The sequence below is a fragment of the Coregonus lavaretus genome (assembly GCF_964263955.1).
Source record: "Coregonus lavaretus genome assembly, chromosome: 4".
Classification (NCBI taxonomy): Eukaryota; Metazoa; Chordata; class Actinopteri; order Salmoniformes; family Salmonidae; genus Coregonus; species Coregonus lavaretus.
This window is the reverse complement of record NC_139991.1, coordinates 13,015,422-13,029,703: the sequence shown is the minus strand read 5'-3', so window position 1 is coordinate 13,029,703 and position 14,282 is coordinate 13,015,422. Positions and strand designations below refer to the sequence as shown.

The window sequence follows — 14,282 nt, the reverse complement described above, 5'->3', positions numbered from 1 at the left end:
ACAGGACAGCGTACCGTGTAAAGGAACAGTCCAGCAGGCATCAGCTGTGCAGCTGAGTGATCATAAGGTCCAGTGAACAGCAATATGTGAGTCCGAGAGCAGTTCGAATTGGTGCTACAGCACAGCGAGCAGGAAGCACGGCTGTTGTTTGCGTGTGCTAGCGGGCCGGGGCTAGCAGATGGATCTTCGTGGTCGTCGCAACGGGAAGCCTGTTGAAACCACAGACGATTACGTCGGCAGACCAGTCGTGATGGATCAGCGGGGCTCCGTGTCGACTCTAGGAGGTCCCGTCCGGTTGACAGAGAGGTAGATAGCCGGGAAATGTGCCTGACTCGAGGCTAGCTCAAGGCTGATTAGCCAACAACAACATCCATTTGGTTGCAGCTAGCTAGTTGCGATGATTCGATGTTAAAGGTCCAGTGATTCAGTGATTCCGGCAGAAAATCCGATATGTTCTGTGCAGACAGTGCAGACTGGCCGATAATAGTCCAGGCTAGAGCTGGCTGGTAGGTAGTGCAGACCACGGACAATGGTGAAAAACCGCTAACGGTGGCTAATAGCAAGTAGCTAGTTAGCTGGCTACTCCCGTCCGGTAGACAGAGAGGTAGATAGCCGGGATATGGGCCTGGCTCGAGGCTAGCTCAAGGCTAACTGGTGCTTGCTTCAGGGGCAGTGGTGATTAGCCTACAGCAACATCCATTCGGTTGCGGCTAGCTAGTTGCGATCCGGTGTTAAGGTCCAGTGATTCAGTTATTCCGGCAGAAAATCTGATGTTCTGGGTGAAAACCGCTAACGGTGGCTAATAGCAAGTAGCTAGTTAGCTGGCTAGCTAGTTTCAACTGGAGATTCTAGATAAAGGTGAGTAAATAATAGAATCCATTCCACATTGAGTGAGGCGGGTTGCAGGAAAGTATATTTAGTAGAAGGATGAAAAGTGTGATAGGGAGATATATACGTAAAATACAAACAAATACAAAAAAACTGGCTATTTACACGGACACACAACAGAGAACACGACCGCACTGCTACGCCATCTTGGAACTAATAAAGTGTCCCAGTCTCATTCCCCAAACTGGACAGGCTTTAGGATCATGCAGTCTGTGGCCAAACTAGCAAAATTAATGGTTCCTTTGAGAGAAGTGGTAGTGGTAGGATAGTACAGGGTCTCTCACATTCACACACAGACTTTACTACAAGCTGGGGAAATGTATGGTGAAGAACATCTACAGCATTTATTTCGACTAGGCTAAATGGAGTAATGGTAAATGTTTTCTTTTACCATGACTAAAATATATGTATTTGTCAGTCATTTGTTAAAATGTAAAGCTTATTTTGACAAATTATAGATTTGGACAAATATAGACTGCTCCAGTCTGTGAAATTATTGTCAGTGTTGCTGACTGTGTTTTGTTTGAAATGGAATGACTGACATCCGTGTTTGATCATGAACCCACTCTTCCTCATCAGTGCTTCTCCTCTCGATCGGAATTCTCACATTCTCGTGTAATAATTTGGCACACAGGACCCTGCTGTGGGTTTCTGGATCATGACAATTTACCTGTGTTTCATAGGTGCGGGTATAAAGAGGCGTTCTCCTCCATGCCCATACTCGGAGCGAGCGGATGGGCGAGGTCACCTGCCTGCTGAAGCCACCTGATTAAAAGCTCATTTATCTAATTTAACCAACACCCAGAAAGCACACATTTGAACAAGAGAGAAGTGTGCCCTCTACGCATAAACGGATTACTTTTTACTGTTGGTGGAACGACTATCCAGAAATTATTCAAAACAAATGGGGGCCTTTTGGTTCGTGGAGTTGGGCATATTAATATTATTTCTCCAGGTAAGATTATTTTTGTTTCTACTCTGAAAGTAACGCGCAATGTAGGCTACGCCATTTACCTGGGAATACGTTGGCTACAGTCTGAACCAGTATCTGTGCTTAGAGATCTCTCTAACACACATATACTGGTTAAGCTACAGCCCTTCTTTAAAAACTTGTTTATGATTTAACTTTTCATTATTCATCGGGTACATTTGTTTTAGTCAGCGTTGCGTTGGTCGGTTATTTGTTTAATTACCAGGTTAACGTACCCGGAAACGTTTTTTTTTTTTTTTACACACCCGGTTATTTTATTATTATTTTGAGCTTCTTTTATCCAAACATATACTACATTTCACAATAGGGTGCTGTGTTATTTGTAGAAGATCAACAATAGTAGTGAGTGGTAATTATGATAGCATTTCTATGGTAATCTGGGTTATATTTATTTTGTGGTAATCTGGGTTATATTTATTTTGTGGTAATCTGGGTTATATTTCTTTTGTAACCTTGTGCAGTTGATTATAAATAATACAACTGACCTTTATTTTATTTTTTCCTTTTGTAAGGCTTTCAAGCCAGGGGCGTCGGAGGAGTCAAAATGTCTACCAGGTTTCAATTCAGAAATGTACATTTTCAAAGTGGAAAGAAATCACTTACAAAGTGGCCGGAGACTAGGAAAAGGTAAGAACTAACTAGTGGTAGCTTTCTTCTTCAGTGGGGTTTATCGGCGGTTGGCATCCAACGTTATGGTGCATTACCGCCACTGTACTGGAGTGGAGTGTGGGCCAGAGACAGGGAGAAACTAAATCCTACCTGCCAGCCCAGTTGCTCTTAAAAAAGATAACAAAATATTTGAGACTATATCTAATGATGTTCTACTCAATATACTCTTTAAACTAATTTCCTGTATCCCCTTCTCCCTCATACTAGATCTCATCCTCTCTCTTTCCCTCTGATACTGCCCACACTGTAGCAATACATGCTCCACGGTGTCTGTTTCCTGACAATAATCACACTTTCCTGTTGGATGCTTTCCTATCACATTTAATGTCTTATTCAATTGGCTGGGTCCCACCCTTACTCTTGTAAAAATAGCCTCCTCTCTTCTGTCCCTTCCTGCTGTCCTCCCCGACTTTCCTCTGTACTTGAAATAAATGCCTTCTTCTCTATTCTACTGCGCCTGCCATCTCTGCACCATCACTGTATATATCAGTATTTTTGCCTCTGCCTTGCTCATTGAAACTTCAACATCAACATCCCCACTACTAAGTGCTTGTTTAGCCAGTTCATTTACTGCCTCGATCCCCTCCACCCCAACATGGGATGGGACCCATGTAAATCTTATCTGAATACCCATCTGTTTAATCCTGCTATGGGTTTGTAGCACCTCATAAAGCAGATCTTATCTGCTATGTGAGCTAATTAACACTGCACATGAATCAGAGCAAATAACTACTGTCTTGTTTGACTTCCTCCACCCACTGCAAGGCCAACAGTATGGCCATCAGCTCCGCCATATATACAGACAGATGATCTGTAATACGTTTCCTGACTTCCACCCCACATTCCTGCACTACAAATGCTGACCCAATATGTCCTGTCCTTGGATCTTTTGAACCATCTGTGTAAATGGCCACAAAATCCTGATACACAGTATCCAGACGTCTCTTAAACAAATCAGATGGATCAACACCCTCCCTATTTGAAATGTCATCCAACTCAAAATTCCAACTCGGGAACTCAGGCCTCTTTCAAGAGCTCCAACTTTTCAACCTGAAGATCACCGACGTCATGATTTGACCTTTTATTCTTCCGAGCCCCAGTTGTTTTGAATGCTGCATAAGGCCTAAGATTTTTGAAATGAGTGTCATCACTTCAGATTACATTGTAGTTTCATTCATAGCAGACAGTGTTCTGCTTTGAATATTTCAGTACACATAGAGATTTTTTAAAAATACATTATTCAATTTGTCAGAAAAGTGGTTCAATTGGAAGTATTTTGTGTTTCAAGATTTGTTCCGTCTCCCCAGACAGCCTTCGTGATTCCTAATCAAACTGTGCATATCTCTGTACATTGTACAGGCAAGCCACTGAGCACACTTCGTTTTTAGATACTTGCAGGTCTTGCTATGATTGTGGGCCTTGTGTCTTTGGCTTCTCTATGAACTTACACTGTGATTCACAAAAATAATTTAGAGCTATAAGGTGAGTGAACTTGCTGACAGCAATTTATGTTCCATTTGGTGTGTCCAAGGTTGTCAGCCGTTGTTTAACGGCACAACAGATGATGAAACACAAGGCTGGCTAGTTTCACAAGGCTGCTTTGTTTCTAAGTAAATCATTGACTCATGTCTCTGGGACCTCCAGTAACTCCCTTTGATAGGACTTTGTAACTGTTTGTTGAGGTGCGGCTGGCAAGATGACCCTGTACATTACTTGGCAAATATGGCATGGCACTGGCCTTCCCCTGTTTTCTCAGTCTTAGTTTATTTACAATAGCATTGTGGTGTTTTGTCTGTCCAGCATTGGTGCTAATGGAGGCTCTTTTTTTTTTTTGGACTGCATGGCCATGCACGTCTCAACCCAATCATAGAGTTTGCAGACGACACAACAGTGTTAGGCCTGATTTACCAACAACGACGAGACAGCCACTTGTAAAACAAATGACAGATGGCCTGATTCTTTATTGTTGATCTGGATTTGAGCTTTACCACCTACAGCTTTCTTTAATTTGTTCAAGACTTTGGTGACGACCGCCATCTTGCCTAAAGAGTGGTAGTCGCTGTACCTTTACCTACCTGATTCTCTAGTACCTAACTATCAATAGAATGAGCAGAAAGCAGAAGTAGGTACTGTGGCATACATCCAATTCAGTTTTACTAATGAAAACCATATCTTTCTCACATCCAATTCAGTTTTACTAATGAAAACCATATCTTTCTCAACCACACATTTCTCGTTTTGTGTGTCATTACAGAATTTCTGCATAACATTTAGCCAGTTCATTAGGCTGGAAAGAGGTTTATTGATTTTGGGTTTCTAAACGGCAACTTTTATTGGGCAGTCTAGGCCTAAGTGAAAGAACTACAGAAAGATGGGGGGGGCAGAATTGTAGGTCATTTAAAAATATAAATAATACTCAATCAACTTATTTTGTAAAATAATAAGGGCATAATGAGACACTAATACCTGAGTGATTCAGACCTCTTTGTAGAGCTAGGCCTATGCCTCAGGATGTTTAGAGTAGTAATGTGAAGCAAGAGGTTGCTGCCCACCTGTCCTTGAGTCTTAACCCAGGATAACCCTGCATAATGTCTTTGCAGCGGATCAGAACTGCTATCATGAGGCGATTAGGCCTAGGTTTTTAAGAAGGTCATTTGCTGCTTTGTTACTATGACCAATATTCCATTTATACAGTGAGGGAAAAAAGTATTTGATCCCCTGCTGATTTTGTACGTTTGCCCACTGACAAAGAAATGATCAGTCTATAATTTAATGGTAGGTTTATTTGAACAGTGAGAGACAGAATAACAACAAAAAAATCCAGAAAAACGCATGTCAAAAATGTTATTAATTGATTTGCATTTTAATGAGGGAAATAAGTATTTGACCCCCACTCAATCAGAAAGATTTCTGGCTCCCAGGTGTCTTTTATACAGGTAACGAGCTGAGATTAGGAGCACACTCTCAGATTCCAAACTCTCCACCATGGCCAAGACCAAAGAGCTCTCCAAGGATGTCAGGGACAAGATTGTAGACCTACACAAGGCTGGAATGGGCTACAAGACCATCGCAAAGCAGCATGGTGAGAAGGTGACAACAGTTGGTGCGATTATTCGCAAATGGAAGAAACACAAAAGAACTGTCAATCTCCCTCGGCCTGGGGCTTCATGCAAGATCTCACCTTGTGGAGTGAGGAATCAGCCCAGAACTAGACGGGAGGATCTTGTCAATGATCTCAAGGCAACTGGGACCATAGTCACCAAGAAAACAATTGGTAACACACTACGCCGTGAAGGACTGATATCCTGCAGCGCCCGCAAGGTCCCCCTGCTCAAGAAAGTACATATACATGCCCGTCTGAAGTTTGCCAATGAACATCTGAATGATTCAGAGGAGAACTGGGTGAAAGTGTTGTGGTCAGAGGAGACCAAAATGGAGCTCTTTGGCATCAACTCAACTCGCCTTGTTTGGAGGAGGAGGAATGCTGCCTATGACCCCAAGAACACCATCCCCACCGTCAAACATGGAGGTGGAAACATTATGCTTTGGGGGTGTTTTTCTGCAAAGGGGACAGGACAACTTCACCGCATCAAAGGGACGATGGACGGGCCATGTACTGTCAAATCTTGGGTGAGCACTTCCTGCCCTCAGAAAGGGCATTGAAAATGGGTCATGGATGGGTATTCCAACATGACAATGACCCAAAACACACGGCCAAGGCAACAAAGAAGTGTCTCAAGAAGAAGCACATTAAGGTCCTGGAGTGGCCTAGCCAGTCTCCAGACCTTAATCCCATAGAAAATCTGTGGAGGGAGCTGAAGGTTCGAGTTGCCAAACGTCAGCCTCGAAACCTTAATGACTTGGAGAAGATCTGTAAAGAGGAGTGGGACAAAATCCCTCCTGAGATGTGTGCAAACCTGGTGGCCAACTACAAGAAATGTCTGACCTCTGTGATTGCCAACAAGGGTTTTGCCACCAAGTACTAAGTCATGTTTTGCAGAAGGGTCAAATACATATTTCCCTCATTAAAATGCAAATCAATTTATAACATTTTTGACATGCGTTTTTCTGGATTTTTTTGTTGTTATTCTGTCTCTCACTGTTCAAATAAACCTACCATTAAAATTATAGACTGATAATTTCTTTGTCAGTGGGCAAACGTACAAAATCAGCAGGGGAACAAATACTTTTTTCCCTCACTGTACATTTACCGAGTTTGTGGTGGCTCTAATCAGTTTCTCTCTAGAAAGCACTGATGAAATAGGGCTCTTGTGTTATTAATTTGAGGTTAATGCGACAGTGCTTTCAATCTGCTCCTGTTGTTGAAGTGCTTTTAATGGTTACTTTTTAGGCCCACATATGTATTATGGTTGTGAAATATTTTTAAAAGGAAATCCTCTGACCACCTTTCTCTTTATGACCTTGAAGTGGTTTTTGATGACTGCACCAGCCGCACCAGCTTTCTCTTTCACTCCGAGGATTCACGCTTCAAAGTAGATGGCGACGGGACGCTGAAACTGAAGAGGGGGGTGACTCTACATAATGGACATGAGGAGTTCTATATCTCTACCCACTCCAAGGGCAAGAAGATCACGGTTCCAGTCAGAGTGCTGCATGAGGCCAGACACGGCCACCACCACAATCACCATCACCATGAGATGACAACCCAGCCCCAGGTATACGACTGGTCAAATTAATAAGACAATGCTGTCCTCTAGGGGATAGATGGGCAACTACATCTCCCTGGAAGTGTTTCAATTACTTGTATAGCTGGAAATATTCTGTCATTGAAACTGATTTTTTTTTTCAGGTCAATTGATGACGTTTGATGGCAGTTTTTGTAAAATGCTCTTTCTGTGTGTGTGTGTGTGTGTGTGTGTGTGTGTGTATAGACTTGATATTTCATGGTTTTTGTTTGAATTCCACAGCCTGGAGCAAGTCTGTCTCTACCAGTTCTGAACTTCCCCAAGTCTTCAGGAGGTCTGAAAAGAAGGAAGAGGGACTGGGTCATTCCTCCCATCAACTTCCCAGAGAATGACCGAGGCCCCTTCCCCAAGGATATGGTGCAGGTAAGTGTCTTGTAGGTTAAGGATCGTTTTTTCCATTACTCTAATATCAGTGTCAGTGTTGCACATTTCTTCATTGACATGTGAATATTATTATCCTTGTAAACCAGATCAGGTCCAACAATGATAAAGAGGTGAAGATCCAGTACAGCATCACTGGCCCTGGGGCAGACCAACCTCCTGTGGGACTCTTCACTGTGGACAAAAACTCTGGGGTTCTCTATGTGACCCAGCCTTTGGACAGGGAGAAACAAGACAAATACATTGTACGGTTTGTGTATCCTAATTTTCTTCCCTTAACTTAATTAAACTGATATGTAGTTGAAACTACAGTTTTTCGCTACTTTTCTCTCTAGCTCCTAGCCCATGCTGTTGCAGTGGGTGCAGGTATAGCTGAGGAGCCCTTGGAGATCATTGTGAAAGTCATCGATATGAATGACAACAAACCTGTATTTACCCAAGATCCATTTACGGGAACAGTTCCTGAGGCATCAAAACCAGGTATGTTGTTCACACACGCTCACTATTTACAATACTTAATAATGTGATATTCTTTAAGGAAATTTATGCTAGAACGATTTTGCTTTAATTTATTTCACTGTTCAGGTGACGAGGTCATGAACGTAACGGCCACTGATGCTGATGAGAAGGGCTCTGCCAATTCTGATGTCAGATACACCATTATCAAACAGGACCCTCTACTACCAAGCCCCAACATGTTTGTCATCAACCCTGTGACCGGATGGATTCGGGTTAACGCACCTGGGTTGGACAGAGAGGTTGGTCTCTTTTCTAATCAATAGTCTTGTCGATCATTTATTCGTTGTGTACATTCTACTTGCGTGACATTTGTGACCCTGACTTAATTTACTACTTAATTTGTTTCAGAAAATTCCCAAATATACTTTGGAAATCCAAGCCGCCGATATGGAAGGAAATGGCCTTACCAGCTTTAGCAAAGCCATCATTACAGTGACGGACAGCAATGACAACGCGCCACAGTTTGTGACGCCTTTGGTAAGCACATTTCTGAAGACATTTCAAATTGAAGCCTTACCACTGTTGTAACACATAATGAAATTGCCCTTTCGTTGTTGCTTTATAATCATGCTTCTCTCCTTTGCAGTACACCGTGTCAGTCCCAGAGAATAAAGTGGATGCCTTGGTGGTGAAAATGCCAGTGACTGATGGAGATGAGCCTCACTCCTCTGCCTGGGCCACCACCTACAAGATAGTTGACGGGGACCCTCAAGGCCTTTTCAGTGTGAGCACAGGCCCTAGCAAGCTGGAGGGCATCATTACGACAGCCAAGGTATGTTGAAATCCTCTCCTATAGATATAATTGAGCTGCTACTCTGGGGGCGTAGCAAAAGCAACCTGTCAATGTAGCGTTTTAGCTGCTACTCTGGAATGATTTCCTGGAGGAAGCAACTTGCACTCCCCTTCGTATTTATTTGGACAGTGACGCTAAAACGTTTTCATTTGGCTCTGTTCTCTAGCATTTTTTTTATTTGAGATCCAATGTTTTATATGAGGCAACATTACATAATGTCACCTTTTTTATTTGAGGGTATTTTCATACATATGTTTTAACGTTTAGTAATGAAAGTACTTTATGTATCTAGTCCCCCCATTTTGAAGGTGCCGTGAGTATTTGGACAAATTCACTAATGGCGTATTGAAGTAGTCAAAAGTTTAGTATTTTGGTCCCATATTCCTAGCACGCAATGACTACATCAACTTTAACTACTTTGTTTTCGTTGTTTGATTGTTGTGCCCAATAGACCCTTTTCCAGTACACGACACACTAACGTCATGCACAGTTGAGCGCGACTCTTGGCAGCAGTAAGAAAGCCATCGCCATCTGCGCCCATTCAACACAGCCTAGATTTCCGTTTTTATTACTTCTAAACAAAATCACTTTTGGGGGTTCTCATATGCTTAAAATTATGTTTTGATTCTTGCTTGAACAGTCGCTAGGGTTATATTTGGTGATGGTCTTTGCAAAATACCTATTTTGGATGCCGCAATTGTTAGCTAGAATGCTAACGCTCATTGATATAGGCTGTAGCAAAACCTAGACAGAGCCATTTTACTTTTTGAAGTTCAAGCGTTTAAATTTTTTTTTATAATGCAGTTGATTTGCGATAATGACACGAATATTATATTAAGCAGGACATTCATACGAGTCTTAAAATCCGATTATAATCCAAAAGTAGTGTGAAATGCACTCGTAAGCAACATGTAAATAGAGGCTTTATTTTTGCTGCCGTTGTGTAAGAACTCCCCCTTCTGCCACCAACTTGAGCGCATCGCCCTTGTGCGACAATGTTTGCAAACACAGAAAGTGGTCTATAGAAATGAATGGTAAGTAATGTATTGTCATTTTGGAGTCTCTTTCTTCTTCTTTTTTTTGTGTGTAAATGAGAATAGAATGTTTCTAAACTCTTCTACATTAATGTGGATGCTACCATTGTGGATAATCATGAATATATCTTGAATCACGATGAGTGAGAGTTCGAGGGAAAAATATCATACACTCCAAAAAAAATTATAACCTCCCCTGTTATTGGTAATGATGAGAGGTTAGCATGTTTTGGGGGTATGATCTTTATGCCTCCAACTTTCTCACTCATCATTATTCACGATTCATTCAGGATTATCCGTAAACATGGTAGCATCCACATTGAAGTAAAATTGTTCAGAAGCATATAGTTATTTACAATAAAAGTGATTCTTATTTACCATTCATTTCTATTGGGCACAAAATAATCCGAAACTGAACCAAAACAAACTGAAAATGCATCTAGCAAGTTTGTAGTCGCATGCTTGATGTAGTCATTGTGTGCTAGGAATATAGAACTAAATAATACTACACTTTTGACTACTTTATTACACTGTGAATATGTCCAAGTATCTATGATGCCTTCAAATGGGGGGACTAGATAAATAAAATGCTTACAATTTATAAATGGTAAAACGGATATTTATGAAAAGACCCTCAAATAACAAGTTACAGTATGTTCTGTCGCTTCATATGAAACATTTGATCTCAAATCAAAAATGCTAGAGTATAGAGCCAAATTAAAAGTTTTGGCTACACTGTCCAAATAAATATATAGGGGAGTGTATGCTTGTAGATATAAACACCAATATCCTGATTCTATAATGTCTGAAGGATTCCTATGCTGATGGGCTATTCTGTTCTTTCAATACAGCCCCTTGACTTTGAGAAGAATAACAAGTACACTCTTCTGGTCACTGTGGAGAATGAAGTCCCATTCGCCGTCAGCATGCCAACCTCCACTGCTACTGTTATAGTGAATGTGGAAGATGTAAATGAAGCTCCAGTCTTCACCCCAGTGGAGAAGATTATCAGAACACCTGAGGATCTCCCTGTTGACAGTGACCTGGTTCCATACACAGCCACAGACCCAGACACTGCAAGGAATCAGAAAGTCACGTAAGATTATAACTTCATTTACATTTTCTTATATGTTTTGTAAGATTTGAAGAGGGGAACATTATTTTTATTTTTTTTACATTACATTTACTCAACAGATACAAGATAGGCAGGGATCTTGCTGGATGGCTCAGTATCAACAAAGACACTGGGCTGATCAAAGTCAAGAGCCTCATGGACAGAGAATCCCCTTTTGTCCAAGACAACAAATACTCTGTTATTGTTCTGGGCATTGACAACGGTACTTCAATTTTCCCTTTCTCTAATGTTAACTATTAATATTTCAAGTTTAGAAGATGACCACACCCTGAACTTCACCTTTTGAGTGACATTGCTCTAATTTGCAGATGAAGTCCCGGCAACTGGCACTGGCACCCTTATCATAGAGCTGGAGGATGTGAATGACAATGCTCCAACCATTGACGAGAGGGTGATTAGGGTCTGCAACAAGGAGTCCTCCCCACAGCTGCTGTCAGTCACTGATAAAGATGGCGCGGGCTTCGCTGCTCCATACACCGTACAGCTTCAGGGGTCGTCCAATTCTAACTGGACTGCCAGAATGAATGACACAAGTATGCATACAGTACTATCCCCCCTTTAAAACAATTGCGTTGTTTGATGTTAAATGTTACCTGTTTTCCATTTCAGAGACTGGTATTATCCTGACACTGAAGACTATGTTGGACAGTGGAGATTACACAGTTGTCCTGAGAGTGTCTGACAACCAGGGCCTGCACCAGGACAGCACCATCCAGGCCTCAGTGTGTGACTGCAAAGGAGCTGATGTCCAGTGCACCGATAAAGCTGTAGCAGGCTTCGGCCTCTCTAGCATTCTGGGAATTCTAGGAGCCGTCTTACTACTCCTATGTAAGTTGTTAATTTGTTAAACCCGTTACTAAAGTGTTTGGTCAATGCTGTCCTCGAAGCCTACATATGTAATTGTTAATAGACAATGAAGTGCTAGTTTGTTGTGCTCCACAGTGTTGTCTCTTCTGCTGCTCATGTTCCTGAGGAAGAGAGGTGGTGAGAAGAAGGAGCCTCTGCTGCAGGAGGACGATGTCAGGGACAACCTCTACTACTACGACGAGGAGGGAGGTGGCGAGGATGACCAGGTGAGGGGAGAGCACACCAGACTAGCTCAGAACAAGCCCACTAGGCTCTCCCAATGGTCAATTTATTATTGGGAAATGCAATGGTTTGCAATAACAAATCTGTCACTCAATGTTTCTAAAGTTTATGGTTCTGTATGTTCGAATCTTGGAATATAATACGTGTCTGTACATCTTTCCACTTTCAGGATTTCGACTTGAGCGTTCTGCACAGAGGTCTGGATAACCGTCCTGATGTTTTCCGTAATGACATCGCTCCAACCATGGCCCGGCCAGAGTATCGCCCACGACCCGCCAACCCAGCCGACATTGGCAACTTCATTGATGATGTGAGTAAAGTCTTGAACTGATTTATACTGTGAGTGGAATACACAGTTAAGATCATATCTAGGTCGTCTGAAGATGATTTGTCATTGAAATAACTGGATTTGACATGGATAAATGTAGTTTATGCTTGTTTAAAATGTATATTCACCAAGGTGCTAAAATGTAATCTTTCTGTTCACCAGAACCTGAAGGCAGCTGACAATGACCCCACTGCTCCTCCCTACGACTCCCTCCTGGTGTTTGACTATGAAGGAGGTGGCTCTGAGGCCGGCTCCCTCAGCTCCCTCAACTCCTCCAGCTCAGGAGACGACCAGGACTACGACCTCCTTCAAGAGTGGGGCCCACGCTTCAAGAAGCTGTCTGACATGTACGGAGGAGGAGAGGATTGAGAAGTCAGTCAGCCACTAAACCTTTCTGCTTGGCAGGCTTCCGGTTCTCTACACTTGAGTCTGTAGACTGAAGACACCTTCTTTATTTCCCCTTTTATGTGTTTCGGGCACATCTACATTTTGGCAATTCGATTTGTGCAGACATGGGACCATTTTTAGAAAAATGTGTTCAATGCTCGTCTTCAGCATGGGGAGGGTGGCACACTCTTGGCTCTGCACTAGCAGGATGTTGACATGGATTTTACACAGTTCAGCAGTGCTTTCTAATGGACTCTTAACAACCCCAGATTATACTTGAATTGAATTTGCTTTGTTTGCTGGTTTTTGCTTCTATGTTGGCATCATAAAGTTCTGTTTTTTTTTCTATAAAGACGATCCTTTGGCATGAAATTTAAGTTACTGAAAGCCAAATCAGCCTTAGGATTTTTTTGTTAACAGAGATTAATTATCAAGCTCAATAAATGCTTTTTAAAATGTTTGATTTAACGTCTAAGTTTGGTCGTTTTATTCCTTTTCATTTTAATCATATTAAGTATGTTTTTTTCTTTTTGCTTCTGAAGAAGCACACTTGTGAATTCTGTTTTTTTTTAATAAAGGATATCCCTTTGGTACAATGATGGACGTGAATAGTTTTATTAAATAAATTACAACATGTCAGTCTTTTTTTTATATATATATATATATACAGTGAGGGAAAAAAGTATTTGATCCCCTGCTGATTTTGTACGTTTGCCCACTATAATTTTAATGGTAGGTTTATTTGAACAGTGAGAGACAGAATAACAACAACAAAAATCCAGAAAAACGCATATCAAAAATGTTGATTTGCATTTTAATGAGGGAAATAAGTATTTGACCCCTCTACAAAACATGACTTAGTACTTGGTGGCAAAACCCTTGTTGGCAATCACAGAGGTCAGACGTTTCTTGTAGTTGGCCACCAGGTTTGCACACATCTCAGGAGGGATTTTGTCCCACTCCTCTTTGCAGATCTTCTCCAAGTCATTAAGGTTTCGAGCCTGACGTTTGGCAACTCGAACCTTCATCTCCCTCAACATATTTTCTATGGGATTAAGGTCTGGAGACTGGCTAGGCCACTCCACCTTAATGTGCTTCTTCTTGAGCCACTCCTTTGTTGCCTTGGCCGTGTGTTTTGGGTTATTGTCATGCTGGAATACCCATCCACAACCCATTTTCAATGCCCTGGCTGAGGGAAGGAGGTTGTCACCCAAGATTTGACGGTACATGGCCCCATCCATCGTCCCTTTGATACGGTGAAGTTGTCCTGTCCCCTTAGCAGAAAAACACTCCCAAAGCATAATGTTTCCACCTCCATGTTTGACGGTGGGGATGGTGTTCTTGGGGTCATAGGCAGCATTC

The 14,282-nt window shown here is 41.9% G+C and overlaps 1 protein-coding gene across 1 annotated transcript; it reads left to right on the top strand.

Annotated features, from left to right (window-relative positions):
• The first annotated feature begins 1,163 nt into the window (after positions 1-1,163).
• On the top strand, positions 1,164-13,388 carry LOC311127149 (B-cadherin-like). The gene is made up of 17 exons (XM_084158925.1): positions 1,164-1,261; positions 1,572-1,843; positions 2,392-2,506; positions 6,977-7,224; positions 7,477-7,617; positions 7,725-7,880; positions 7,971-8,115; positions 8,221-8,393; positions 8,503-8,631; positions 8,741-8,926; positions 10,833-11,077; positions 11,176-11,318; positions 11,425-11,649; positions 11,726-11,944; positions 12,059-12,189; positions 12,375-12,515; positions 12,696-13,388. Exons 2-17 carry the CDS (start codon positions 1,793-1,795, stop codon positions 12,900-12,902), a joined length of 2,655 nt encoding a protein of 884 aa, XP_084015051.1. The 5' UTR covers positions 1,164-1,261; positions 1,572-1,792; the 3' UTR covers positions 12,903-13,388.
• Positions 13,389-14,282: the final 894 nt, after the last annotated feature.

Bases quoted from the DNA above. Each gene is read 5' to 3' on its own strand.
- LOC311127149 (XM_084158925.1), top strand. From the start codon at position 1,793: ATGGGGGCCTTTTGGTTCGTGGAGTTGGGCATATTAATATTATTTCTC. The intron at 8,116-8,220 runs GTATGTTGTTCA...TTCACTGTTCAG, and splicing joins TCCTGAGGCATCAAAACCAG to GTGACGAGGTCATGAACGTA. The intron at 8,632-8,740 runs GTAAGCACATTT...TCTCCTTTGCAG, and splicing joins CACAGTTTGTGACGCCTTTG to TACACCGTGTCAGTCCCAGA.